The following is a 14,699-nucleotide window of genomic DNA, read 5'->3' on the forward strand; positions in this document are numbered from 1 at the left end:
CTCTGTAGTCAAGTAGTTGCTCCTTATACCTCTGGCTCAAATCTTTGCTGGCTTTGAGGCTGACTCTGCCCCACCAGGGCTCTAGTCCTTGATCCTCACAGAGCTGACATTTGGCACAGCGGTGACATCTCACCAGCTCAAAGGACAATTCTCACACAAGGCTCTTCAATATTTCAAGTCCAGTGACATTTCATAAGATGAAGAGGAGTTTAGAATCCTGGCAAATGCTTTTTCTCACATCTTAGGCAGACAATCACCTGCGGGAAGGAGGATCAGGAGCAACACAAACACACACATCCACAAGGACATAGCAGATGTGAATGGATACACTTGCATACACACAGGCTGGCAGATGGGGTAACTTTTTATAAGCTTTATGATCTAAAATGTCTCATCTGCTGTGTGTTCTTAATTTTTCTTTCTTTTTTACACTCTGACTTGTTTACAAAAGACTTAAGACTACCTTTCTAAAAACAAGACCAAGCCTAATAAGAGGAGAATGATTTCTTGGGTTAAAAAGTGGACCTGGATTTTGAATAGATGTCATAAGACACTTACTTCCTCAGCCAATGATTGAACTTAATTTCTAAAGAAACTGCAAGTGAAATTGTGACTACTTTTTTCATGTTATGTTATGTATTGTCATCTGCCAACATTGTAAATTGCATGTAAGACATCACGTTGCTCTGATAATGGCTTAGACATAAGATTATGTCATAATTTGAAGCAATTGACTGGGTGCATTGGTGAATTAATGAAGATGGTTTTTCAAAGTTCTGTACATCTGCTTTTTGTGTGTGTGTGTGTGTTTAACACACTTCCGTGGCTGAAAACTTCAGACCTTGACTATAAGTTTAGTTTTTCCTAAAATGTTTAATTTGTCTCCAAAGAGAGGTTGTGAAGGTTGTGGAGCTCTGAAATCTCTTATAGCTTTCATTCCTTCAGCATTCCTGAGTTAATGAGAAACCATAAAGGAATGGCTCAGCAATCATGTAGAGCTTTAAACTAGGGGGGCTGAAACCAAAGTGAAATGCATTAGGTGGTAATAAGACCAGGCTAGAGCTGGATCATGGCTGACACATTTCCCATCCCTGTGAGCTCTAACCATTTAATCGATTTCCATCTGTGTCTCCCATGTCGGCTCCACTCTAGCCAAAGCGCCGTGCCTGGGCAGGGTTTTTGGGTGGTTGGATAGTCTTTCAAAATGTATAAAGGACAGAGGAGATGGGTAGGACCCGTGCAGTTTGTCTTTCCAGTTAAGCCTAATAATTTAGTGGAGTTGCACTGGAAAACAAATGAGAGGGACTGTTTTACTAAAGCATCTAGTTTGTTTTGTCAAGCTTCTCTAATATTATTTCTCTCTTAAGGTACTAGATTTTTATGGAAGACTTAAAATGCCTACTAAAACAAAAAGTAAACAGATGAAGTGCATTGACTGAAGTCATTTACACCCATTTCTGATTGCACATAGCCAACTCACTTATATTGCAATCAAAGGAATAATATTGCTAGCAAAGCATAACATCTAAAACAGCATGAGTGTTAAAGGAGGATATAAAATGCCTATAAAAACAATTTAAAGAAATCAAACAAAAACAATACTGTCATAATTATTTTTCGGGTTTTTAATGCCACAATAAAATCTGACCATTTGGAAGGTCTGGATTAATACATCAGCGTCCCAAGAGTTTAACTGGATAACCATGATGTTAAATTTGTATTTAAAAATAATATTGGAACTGTCCATAATTCAAATAAAATAGTTTGAAATCTTGGATGATGTGATAAAACAAAATAAATGTAATGGAAACAAACTAAAAATGATCAGACCTGTGCGATGCAAAGTTTTCTTCTTTATAATATAAAAAATCAAAGTACTTTTAAACACATTTGAGGTTTGACTGGCACATTTTAAGTACAGCATTGCGTTGTGCCCTTTTCTTCTGCATGGTTCTGGGATCTACAATCTTTATCTCAACAACCTGTCTCCTAACCACACAGATTCATTTGTATTTTTGCTTATTTATATAGAATTCTGTTCAAATTTGTGATCTTTTTGGATGGAAATATAGCTAATGAGTATTGTATTTTACTTCATTTTTTTGTTTTACACATTTTAAATCTTACATACTAGAGTTAACCTTATACAGTCTAAAAAAATAAAACAGGAATTGCCAGTATGAGACTTCTAAAATCTCACCCCTCACATTAGGTTGTTTGGTGTCAGGCTATTGCCATTGTTATGATTGCTGTAAGGGAGTAAAATGATCCACAATTGATTATTTACCTAATGGACACACATTCTTATGAAACTTCCAGATTTTCTTCTTTATGTGTGTCAGATTTTTATTTTTTTCTTGTCTTAAACTGACAAGTTGCCTCTGGAAAAGTTGTGATGCTGGTCACCAAGCACTTTTCTACCAATCTTATGTTAGTTTAACAACACAGTGAGGGTGTGTGACACTAAGGCACCTGATATTCTGTCCACCCACCCCACCTGTCATACCAGACGTCCAAGCCCTAGTATCATTATTATAAATGTATTCCGTTGCTATTCATAACCCAGTACCAAGAGACTGGCCTGAGCCAAGCCAAAACAGTTATTTGCACCAACATTTTGTGTTTGAATTTAGTTCAACGTCTGCATAGCAGCTTCATCTGCAGTTCACTAATTAATGCAATAAATGGATAACGTTATGCTTTTACCAATGGTTGTAGGCAGAAAATGTTATACTGTAAATTGAACTGGGTCATAATAAAATGCCCTCCTTGCTGCATGCATGCATATGTGTGTTTGTGTGTAGCAAGCATTACCTTCCCTCTCCCGTTTTTGTTGAGTGATTGCGTGGTGTTAGTTGTGTGATTGCCCAGTGGCGATTCATAAGCGGTGAGACCTTTCCCTGTGCCTGGTTCTCATTAAACCTCTGAGGGAAGAGAAACACCTTCCCTTCCCAGATCTATTATATTTGACTCTGAGCTGAATACAATCCGGTACAGTATGTGCTCGCTCATCTCCACACACCTACATATACAAACTACACATACACAAGCACTGTATGCACACCTACTCAGCCAGTCAATATCTGTCTGATGAGAAAGTCTTTTCACTGAGACTTAGATGACTTTTATTAAGCATTGATAAAAAGAATATGAGTTTCTACCAAATCCTCAGAACAACTGAAGTCATCTTTTATCTTTGTTCAATGAAATGAACTAGGAGTTTTTCTCTAACATATTTGCTGCCTTGGTCTAATAAATTACACTCTGGAGGGTCACCTGGGGAAACTGCGCTCTTCAATTTGAATGATTTTTGTTTATATAGAGAAGATGTGCTCAACAAATGTGTGTCAGCAATTCCTTGCTTCAACACAGCTGGCAGCCCAATCCAGCTGCTGTTTGCTGGATATTGCATATCCCTTTACAAGCAGCATGTGGGCTGGACCATTATATTTGTGGGACTTTTGCTGTGGTCTCCACTGCTTTACTAGCAAACTGCTTAAAGCCAAGAAAGAGTCAATAAATGCAGCTTTAGATTTTTTAGCAGACTTTACTTTCAGACTTGGGTACGTTAGCTGATTCCAGGCTTTATGCCAAGCTTATCAGCGGTCGGTTTAGCAAAAAGCATATAGACATGAGAGTGGTATCAGTCTTCACCTACAAATTCTTAACAAGAAAGCAAATAAGCATATTATCAAAGACTATTTTTAGCTGTCTCATTATAAATTCAAACTTCAGTCTCATTTTTAAAATTTCCTAGAAAGTTCTGGTGCCTTGTAGTAGGTTTTCTGTTTACACGCAGAAAAGTAAATGGTCTGCATTCACCCATTCACACTCACAATTACAATCTCTCACACATTCTCGCACTCGCATTTTGATGGCCAGCTGCATAGCAGCTCCCCCAACACTTACCGGGAGCAACCAAGTTGGGGTTCATTGTCTTGCTCGAGGACACTTTAACATGTAACTGGAGGCGCTGAGGCTCAAACTAACAACTGAGGGTGTGGTGGACGACAGCTCTACCGCCAGGGGTGACTGTGGTGCAGAGATGGACAAAAATCTCTGTCGGAAATTTTAAAGTTGGTTGTTAGTTTCAAATTATTTGAAATTTTGATTATATTTTCTCAATGATTTGTCAAGTGGTGTAAGTGCACTTGTGTTAGAAAAATGAATATGAATTAAAAAGTGTAATGCTAAACTCACTACCTCATTGTACAGGTTTAAGCAAACAATGGAGCACATGCCATGTTTGTTCAGAAATACTGCTCTGTTTCCTCTCCAAGACTTTGTCTGCCAGAGGAAACTCTTTCAAATGCTATTTTTTTTTTTTTGGTGTGTGATTGACAGTTCACCAGTAGACATCACTTGCACTGGATGGACAACTGTTTCCCTCTAGTCAGGTGATTTCAGTTGAGGTCCCTTTCAGCAGTGCAGATGGCTCACTACAGCTTGTCCTTGTGAGATGTGAGGACTTACTGAAATGTGCAGATGTGGATCAAATAGTAATTGCTGACAGTTTTTTTTGACTCTGTGTCATCCTGCTTGTAAGAACCAGATGGCTGCTGTTGGCCACATGCAGAATGCTGTTTTAAGTTAGTATTTATACATTTTTTGGAGGCAGAGAGAGCCTCATTGTTTGAGATAAATCCCACTTGGATGAACCACAATAAATACATAGGATCGTTGCTATTTGTATTCAGTTTTTTATATTCTTTGGATATGGTAATCTAGGTTATTGTTTCCATGGTTATATTGTGAATTTAGTTATAACTAAACATAATAAACAAAGAGGATATAAGCTAAAATCACTTAGGAGCATAGATTATAGGTTCAGTACTCAGACATTCTGCAAGGTTTGTCCTCAATACAATTTCTCATCCTTAGTCACCAGTGTTGATGTGATGTGCAAAGCTTGACTAAAGTTCCACAGATTATATTTTATCTCATGATTTGGTATTGAATTGTTAATGAGACAATTTAGTACAGAGAATGAGCCAATCTGGATGATTTCTAAAAAACCTAGCTTCTGTGCATTGTGACAAGAGTGAAAATACTATACAAATATACTTACAGGGCTAAACAATAACCTTGTCTGCTTGCCTGGGCCACGTAAACTCTGTTTGCGCAAGTGAAATGCAAGCATGGAGTTTCCCCGTTGGGCAAGTGAAAAGTAAAAATGATGGTCTGCAGTGTTGCCAAACAATGATTTATTTGTCATCAATATTGAGGGCCACACATTGATTGTCTATTTATGTAACTATTTAAATTGGTGAAAATGTATTTTACAGTAGAGCTGTGTGCATTGTATTCCATCTTAAAGTGACCATAATCTCTCATATCAGGTAAACCAGAGACTAGGTCATTTTATTTTCTCATTTTATACCCCAGTTGACAACCTTGATTACTTCAACATTTTTTTACAGATATGAACTGCCAGTTAAATTTATACTATGAATGCGGCAAATTATTTGTGGTGTTAACTCATAAACACATTGCTCTTTAAACCTCTCCCCTTTGAAAGACCAAACCTTGCCATAGTTTAAAGAAGCTGCCTCATCTTTTTTCTTAAGTAAGAATTTTTTTTCAAACTGTCACTACAGTATATGCCGTGTATAATGTTAATGAGCAGTAAATAGTGTTTTTTTTTAATTAAAACACACTCTTCTACATTACAACAATTAAATGTCACTAATGAGCTTACTAGTGATTTGAAACTGACTCAATTTTGCCAAGATATGAGGAGAATTGATAACAAAAGCTCTCCGAAATGTGATCAATCTCAACTTCACCAAAACTTAATGTTAACAAATATTTTTACCAGATGGCTGAAAACCCAGACACTGTTAATACTTTACTTGAAGTAGGAATTATAACAAATAACAGGCGGAAAGAATGAATTGATTAAAAAAACATTGTAGCTACCCACCTGTTGTTGTTTTTTTTTTTTTTTCTACCTTTGTATCTCTTATTTTCAACCAGTGTGGGAGAACAATGGTGTGAGCTCAAGTGTGCCCTGGCATTTTGCTCAAATGGTAAGTAAATAATTCTATTGTCTTAACAAATTGAGTGGATCAGTTTTATTAAAATTTGGTTTTGAGGCCTTATTATTTAAACCAAACAAGTCATTTAGTTCTGTTTGTGTAGTCTGGTACTCCTAACAGTTTTGACATTTTTTGTTCATCAATAGTTTGCGTGAGAACACCTGGGAAATTTGTAGTTCTGCCAATGTGTCGAGCAGCACCATGCAGCCTGACTAGTGCTGGAATGGACAGTAGAGAGAGAGTGTTCTTCCTAAGTGGAGCTGGTGCAGTCACATACATAAAGATTAGTTGCTTCTCTGCTACAAAATGAGTCTAGCTCTTTATGAGTGCTCAGCTTTGGTGCAGAGTGCTACATGGTATATGTTTGATTACTGCTAGAAGAAATAAATTGGCTTATTGTTTCAAGACTTTTTAACTTAAATGTCAATATAAAAAAATTAAGGTCAGTTATTGGAACTTTATCCTTACTGTGATTTTCTGTTTAAGCAACCAGCGTTGCTTGAAAAATAAATACTTCCTTTAAAAGACTTGTGAGAAAAACAAACCAACATTAGTCAACTCACTACCAAACCTGCACTGCAATAAATCTGTATGCAAAAAGTGAGTTTTGGGAGGAGTCAAAAAAAAAGGTGGCCTACTTGTCGTTACTACTAAGGGGCCAACACCAGAGGGCAAACACAATTCTTCCTCTTGTTCTTCCTGCAGCTCATGTTCATGAGTTCTGTTTTGACAAATGTGATTATAACATTAACTGATGGCAACAGGCCTACAGTAGCTGTTTTGTGTCTAATTAAAGGTGTTCATTATAATGAGGTAAAGGTACATTTACTAAAGTCAGGTATGCTCAAATGCCCACCAGGTCTCAATACAGAGTTGCATCCAAGCACATCAGACACAGTTGGCAATGCTCACTAGTAGAAAGTTGTATAAGGGTCTAGTCCATGTTCTTAGGAGTTGTACTGCTTTGCAGTAATTATATTGTTTCCTGTCTGCAGCCTTAGAAAACAAACCCTTGTTTCCACATAATTTTGAAGGAATGGTAATTGCTTAAAGCAATAGTTTGATGTTTGGGGACATTGCTATTTGCCTTCTTGCTTATCTTGACATAAAAACAAAATGGGGAAATGACTACGGTCTCAGTCCTGACACACTGGCTTCTTGGAGTCTAGTTACAGTGAGCTTTCCAGCCACTCTGCAAAGTTGCTGTGCCCAACTTTGGACAGAGCCATGTCATTGCTTGCCTTCTGCATCCAGCCTCTGTGGTAGGCGAACTTAACCTTTTGGCTGCAGTATTAAATTAGGTTTGGGCAGTATATAGTGAATCAATCATTCATATGGTTTTTTGTTTTTAAGTGATGTACAAAATGCTAAATGCTAAAACACTAAATTGAGGTTTGTGCTTCATCTGCTGTCACTTAAAAGCCAGCACTTGCAGTAAATGAACATTACAATGTATTGAAGGTCACTCTTGTTTTGTGAGCTTTCATAGCCTAGTATACAATTACCGCTGTTACTGTAGCACTGTATGTTGTAGTGTTATACTTGTTTACTATATCTAAAATAACAGCTTTGAAGGTGATATTTTTCTTTTTTTCATAATGCACATATGGCCCTAGTTATTGCGGAATTGAGTATAGTTTTAACAAAACAATTTTTAAATCTCTTTTTGTTTTGAGTTTATGAAGACAAGAACATGTAGAGAAATTATGAATTGTCCATAAGACTATGTGGAAGAATGCTGTGTTCAAGCTTATTGCCCAACTCTAGTTAAAACTTTTACAAGTACACATAAAAGTTGCATTGTTTTTTCTCATGTAACTAAAATGACTTTGCTCACCACTGGACTTTCATCATAGCAGTAGCGCTTTTTGGGCTGCTAGGCTTTACACATGCTATTGATGATAAAAGCTGTATCTGTATGGGCCGATAGATTTTGATGTGTGCAAACTATTTCATCCAAAACTGTAACTTGAAGAGATCTGAATGATCTAGTTACTGTGATAATATTGGTAGCACTAGAAAAATCAAAATGTAACTTTTTTAGAATACATGCAGGCGTTCAAATGGGATAGAGCTGGGCTCTGCCTCCTGGTATGTCACCCAGCCAGAGCACCACTGGATACTTTAGTTTTCAACATTGTCTCGCTTTCTTTGTTAACAATTTAAATGCATTTTGTGGTAAGTGTGAAATGTAGGACAAAGACGTTTATAGGATATTGAAAATGCTATTGTTATTGTAAGAAATGACTCACAGGCCTAAAGTGCTGTAGATGAGTTTTAGTAAACACAATGTAATTAATTATTTTACAACCCATTTATTTTGAAGTTGAGACTGAAGATGTGAGCTAACCCTCAGGACAGTGTCTCCTAGCCCACCGAGGCCTGCAAGCACTCCCACTGTAGTTCTTCTTGGGCATTGAACATATGGGAGGTAAATGGTCAGCTGGGATATGTGCATCTGCATGGACGCATGTCAGTGTTTAGTTGCTGGGTCTGACAATGCGTAATGCATTTGTCATGCCTGCCAGGCCAAGCAGACATAAAAGCTGCTTCTTCTTAATCAAGGTCCATGGGGTAATCTGGTAGTACAGATGGGGCCTGTCATGTTTTTCTGAAAAGCAAGATGAGGAGGAGTATGAAGAATTCATATAGGTCTCTGTGGATCATGGGCTCTCTATTAAAGTGGAAAATTGGGTTAATGGATATATAAGATTGTTTAGTTCTGAGTCAGGTTAAAAAGGAACTCTGACTAAAGACCAAAACAACTTACATTTTAAGTACAATGTAGACGGCAGAAAAAATATGTCCTAAATATTCTCTTTAATAGCAGCGTTGTTATTACATATGCATCACAGCATACAAATCTGCTGTATTTTGACACATGCCAGGTCATGTTCCATCTGTATTGAAGTTTTAAAGAACTCTACTAATGGGTATGTAACGCACATCTTATACAGATTTTGACTGTCATTGTCTACCTGATTAGCCACTGTTGTGTAAATTAAGCATATTTCCCTTTAGGCTGTTCGAGTTTCCAAACGCTGCAGATGTACTTAGCTGTAGCCGATCAGCTTCCTACCTAAAGCTTTCCCTTCTGTGGTCTTTCAGTTTTCAAATTACACTGCTTATGTGTTTCGTGGGAGGCACAGCAACCTCTGCTTTCACCTAACTTACCTCCAGGTGTTTCTCTCACATAATCGCAAGACTACATGTCTTTCGATTATGTGAGAGAGAGATTACTTGGACTAGTTTGTATTAATCAAATGTATGAATCTCCTTCTGACTGGTGTTGTGATGAGCAGGTATTTTGTATTGTCCCGCCTGCTTTCATTGATAGATTTCCTAAAGTTGATAATCAAGATTTGATTCTGACCTTGAACCTTGGGCATGATGCCAAGTAATAGTTCTACGAAGTGCGGAAAATAAGGCTACAATATGCTACCCAGTAACCATTAGGAAAACCAACAGAAAACCCTGCAGTGACCTGAAAAAGATTAAATGCAGAAATCAGCAAAAATACTTGTCTTGCAGATGTAGGGGTGGTGTAGGATCACATTTCCCTGCTAAGAATAATTTGTACTTTGGAAGCCAGTGACTGCAAGGCGTGCAGAAGTTTGCAAGTTGAAGTAGGTGCCTGGCTGTCGACGCAATCCCCCTGAGAAGTGAAAATGGCCAGGAAGCTGTTATACTATGTAGCTTTAAGAAAACTACCTGAGTGCCAGCATCTCCATGTAGCTTAAGGTACTGCCTTGGTATGAGCTAGATGCATGCTCTCAATGTTTGAATGCCATTTGTACTGAGTTCACTATGTTAGCATCTATCATTTACTTATTAGCACTAAGCAAAATGTAAAGCTAAGGCAAATGGGAACGTCATTACAAATAATAAGGAGGATAATATAAAGCATTTAGTGTCAATCAGTTCAGACAGTTCAGTAAAAAACAATATTTCAATGCTATGGTGTTTCCGAAAGAATTAATATCTATTATAATTTTAAAGAAATACATCAAGTAGTTGAGCTATTGCAGTGCGAACACATCTGTATGCTAAAGCAAGCTTAAATACAGATGACAGAAAAACTAACTCTTTTTAAAAGTGCAACTGCATTGTTGCCCCGCATTGTCCAGTTGGTGGAGCAGAACATGCTGTTGGAATTGAATCAGTGCCTCCCAGCAGGCCTTCACCAACCAAAACTGTTTGCATCAGTGGTCCAGCGCAGCAGGTTCCTGAGGACATAATGCACACACGCACACAGGCAAACATTACTCAGATCAACATCAGAGGGAAAACAAATTACAAGAGTGGATGATGCTGATAATTCGGCAACATTGAAAAACCTCCATGTCAGTTAAGCATAAAGAACTTTAAAAATTGAAGTAATTTGCAGTCACATATTCATGATATGTGACAACTGTTTAGTGCTGTTAATTGATAGTGCTGCTATAAATTAATGTCTGACATTCAAGCAGTAACATTAATAGCTTTAGTTTATACTTCTTTTCCGCCTTGCAACTTCAGTGACCATCATCTTTTTTTTTTTTTTTTTACATATTTTTTTTTCAACCTTTGTTCTCAGAAGACATATTTTGTGTTTTTTTGTTTTTGTTTTTTTTTAAGCCTGATCATCATTTTGTGGGCTTTGAAGTTTTTTGCAGTCTGTGCTATATTGAGGCTAATGTCTAATAAGGCAAGACAGTAGACTATAAAAATCTTCATTATTTAATTGTACAGTAGTGATAAAGAACCAAAAGAAGACTTTGTCCTGAAATATTTAGTGCTCTGAATCTGTGGTACTGTAAATGATTTTGTGTGAATACAACACAGTGCAACACCCTTGAGTAAAGTTGTTTTTGACATTTGCTAAAAGACTCTTCTCTTCTCTTCCTCAAAGATTTCTGACAACGCATCACTTGGCAGAACTTTTAACCCTTGACACACAAAGCGAGAGTAAATGTCGTCTCGCTACTGTCACTTTGCCCAACTAGACTGTCTCTGCCTGGCCACAGATTCTGGACACATCCACTGGTCACAATCCTGGGAAATGACACAAACCAACTTTTACACCGTTCCACAGGGGTTGATGTACAAGAGCTCTCACACGGGTTCTGTTCCTAACTTCATAATGTGTGTTGCTGCTAAAACAGCTCAATATGCAATCTGCTTACACCACTGTCTGACAGACTTTGCAGTTGTATTCAAAAGGGAGGAAGCTATTTGTGTATGACAGAATAATGCTTGAAAGCCCTAGTATAGATATTTATTATGAAATATTTGATGTGGGTGAAAACAATAATTAAAATTGTTCAGTTTTATAGACATTAAACTAAACCTAAACAAAATCTTAAACAACACATTTAGGTCTGGTACACTTCCACATTGTTGATACTCAGATTTTTGCTTCTTACAATAAAAATTAAAACGTTGCCAAGCTAAATTAGGCAAGATCCTACATACTGCCTGGAAATGCTATTAATTGCCATGGTAACACTGTAACAAGTCCAGGAAGCATAGTAGTCTTTCTGATATCAAAAGTAGAAATCTTTCGTCTTTTGGTGGATATATTTTTCTTGTAATGGTGATACTGTGAATAATAACCATTGCTCTTAACTTCTTTATTGATTTGAAATTTTGGCCGTGAGCATGGGACAGGTTCAGTCATACATTACTGCAGTACAAATGTCAAAACAGATGGATTGGATGTTTAAATCTCATGTGTACCTACAATTTGTGCAGCTTCCCTCACTCACCAGTGTTTCTTCTGGCTCTTGCAGTGAAACCAACAGTCATCGATGTGGGCATATATGTCAACAGTATTGGACCTGTGTCGTCCATCGATATGGTGAGTTCTCTCCCACAGTCTGACACACATTTGTCCATTGTGTAACATAAGCATCATCATACAGGAGTGCTACTATTTCTTATGTTGTATTTAGAGTTTCTTTGGTCTACTGTAGCTGTAATCGGGGCACACAGAGCTGAGAGGTTGTTGTGAACACTTTTTTTTTTTTCCATGCCCTGTGGGTCAACTCAGATTAAGCAAATAAATGAGTTTGAAAAACACAGAAAACCCATAGAAATTCAGCTATGAAAGCTCCCTGCTATTATGTTAGACAGCAGCGTGCATCTATTTGGAGAGTAGAGGACCTCTGCTCTGACCTCTGTTACTGTTTTCATTTATTCTTTATTTATTAACTGGAACTTTTGCTCCAGCATCAAAATTCCCAGGACAGATAAATTTAAAGGAAAATGTGTTTTTGGAAAAAGCCTGGAACATAACTCAATTCATATTTTGTTAAAGGAGGCCTGATCGGATTCTCTTAAAGATATTAGAATGTAAAACTGAAAGATGAGCAATATTGAGAAAATAACTCCTTTTCCGACAACTGAAAGCATTAGCAGTTTGTTATTAGGCCTTGAGTGAAGTGTGGAAAACCAAATTGATGGAGCCTTTTATTATTTACAATGCAAACGGCCTGTTTAAATGCTTTCAGTGTGCTTACGTATGTTGTTTATTTTTCTGCTTGAAAATTCTAAAGACATCCTAAATGTATTGCTTTGGAAATATTAACTGAGCTAGACATAATAATGAAAGAGCTTAATCTCCTAACTTACCAGATCTCCAGATGTTGCAGCTGTTTGCTCGCAGTTTAAAATATTTCAACTAAAAGCAAGTCATATTATCCATCTAGTATATGATATTCTAATTCTTTATTATTATTCTGATTTTCTGTGTTCAGTACTTTATTTGGCACTTAAGTACTTCAGCTTACTTTCAGCTAGAAACACTTTACTTCAAACTTTAAAAACTTTTAGCTTATTAATTGCATGTGCTTTTCCATTTAGCTTTTAAGGTACTTTTGGGTGAATTTTCAACTTCTCCATTAGTGTGTATTGTAGAATGTTGGCCCAGCTAGAGTGGGTGACATCGCACGCAGTGTAACTTCTAGCTTCAACTTCTATCAACTTTTTTCTTCAGTCAACTTTCGTGTTTCTTCAACAAATTATACAATAAAACGTAGGTGTTTTGTGTTCTTTCAGGAAATGCAACTCTCATAGTGAAAGGACATGTGGTTCTTCTAGTATTTGGCCAGAAGCAGAGCGAGACTGCCTTCTGAAAGGCCCATAAGACCCGATTATAACAGAGGTACAGAAATGTAATGATCAATAATGAGGGCTGTTTTAAAATTGCCACCCTGCCTTCATTTTATTGAGTATCTTCAAATAAATTATATCACTGTGTTTGGTGAAGCCTTCTGCCGCTCACAGTTTTTAATTTTGTTAACAGGACTCATACTTTGACTTGCAAAATGTGACAAAGTTTAAGCAGTTTACAGCCTGTCTTCAGCAAATGTGAGTGACTCAGCAGATTGAAATCTGTACATCACCCTTGAAACATTTTCATTTAAAGTGACAGCAGCCAGATTTTAAAATGTAAATCTACTATGCAAGTTCAAATGCACTATTATAGGAATTGCAGGGATGTATACAGTACTTTGTGCATTCTTATACTGAGCTATTCGGTTCTTGCTATAAACCTCACCATAGCTCACTTAATGACACGAAAAGTAATTTTGCAATACATTCAATAATATATCTTAAGTTGGGCTGGGAGACAGTAAAGTATTATGATATCTATTAAGGTGACTGTATATCATTCTGCTGGATTTGCTATGATAAAACCCAGAGTGGATCATGTTCTTGCACAAAACAATTTTAGCTATGGCACCGGACACAGAGGCAATTTAACTTAACCAAGAAGTTTTTACTGAGATTTTTATCAATGATTGCAAATAACATGATTGCTTTTGGTGACTGTTGCCATTTAACGAGTAAATGGAGTGGTCAGTGCTGGCTAAAATGTGAAGCTGCTACTGTAGTTAGATTTAGTACTGTGACATCTGCTAAAGAAATGGTGTCAGGAGAGTTGAGCTTTTTTTTCCCTATCATCACTGTCTGTATTCGTTCACTTGCCGGTATGGTATGCCCAAATTATTTTTCACATTCAGAGACTCTAATTTTAACTTGCTGTGCCAAAGAAAAGCTGCACTGTAAAGCCTGACTGTGAAGGAGACCAGCTGCAACACCAATAGGTTTCTGACTTGGCTTCTTTTCCACAACTTGTTTATTCTGTAAGGTCATCTGACTCACTTATCTTGTTGTTGCCCTTCTAACAGTGTGCGTTTTCCTTGTTTTGGCCCAACACTGCTTAACCAGATTACTAAGGATTAATGGGATTATTGTGCAAAAGAGTTAACTGAGATGCAGATCTATTGATCAGAAATTACATGTCAGTTAATAATCATTATTGAGGGAATTTCTATGCAACAATAACAATAAATGCAATTTGTTTTAACTACTAAAGGGACATGGTAAATATCTTCCAAAAGACAACAAACAGTCCTGACAAAGAAAGCTGAGCTATTAAATTATAAATCTTTTTAATGGAACTTTGTTGGTTTTATTATATAAACTTCTGTATGTTGTAATTTATACTGTAAAAAAATAATGTACAGCAAACTGGCCATTAACACTGAAGCCCCTGCAGGGTGATTTGGCATTTAAAGAGATTACTTTTGATAACACTGAAGGGGTTTATTGTACCATGATGACTTCCTGCCCACACTATTCTTTTTATTACATGGGTGCTTGCTGAAGTTACTA

At 37.0% G+C, this 14,699-nt stretch overlaps 1 protein-coding gene across 4 annotated transcripts in view; it reads left to right on the forward strand.

Annotated features, from left to right (window-relative positions):
* Nucleotides 1-14,699, forward strand: part of LOC137108671 (gamma-aminobutyric acid receptor subunit gamma-3-like) — an 86,106-nt gene that overhangs the window by 16,020 nt on the left and 55,387 nt on the right. For all 4 annotated transcript variants that reach the window (XM_067493541.1, XM_067493542.1, XM_067493544.1 and 1 more), the window contains one exon: nt 11,810-11,877. In XM_067493541.1, coding sequence (XP_067349642.1) covers nt 11,810-11,877 — 68 coding nt within the window. The remainder of the gene's footprint in view (nt 1-11,809; nt 11,878-14,699) is intronic.

This window comes from Channa argus, chromosome 23 (genome assembly GCF_033026475.1).
Source record: "Channa argus isolate prfri chromosome 23, Channa argus male v1.0, whole genome shotgun sequence".
Classification (NCBI taxonomy): Eukaryota; Metazoa; Chordata; class Actinopteri; order Anabantiformes; family Channidae; genus Channa; species Channa argus.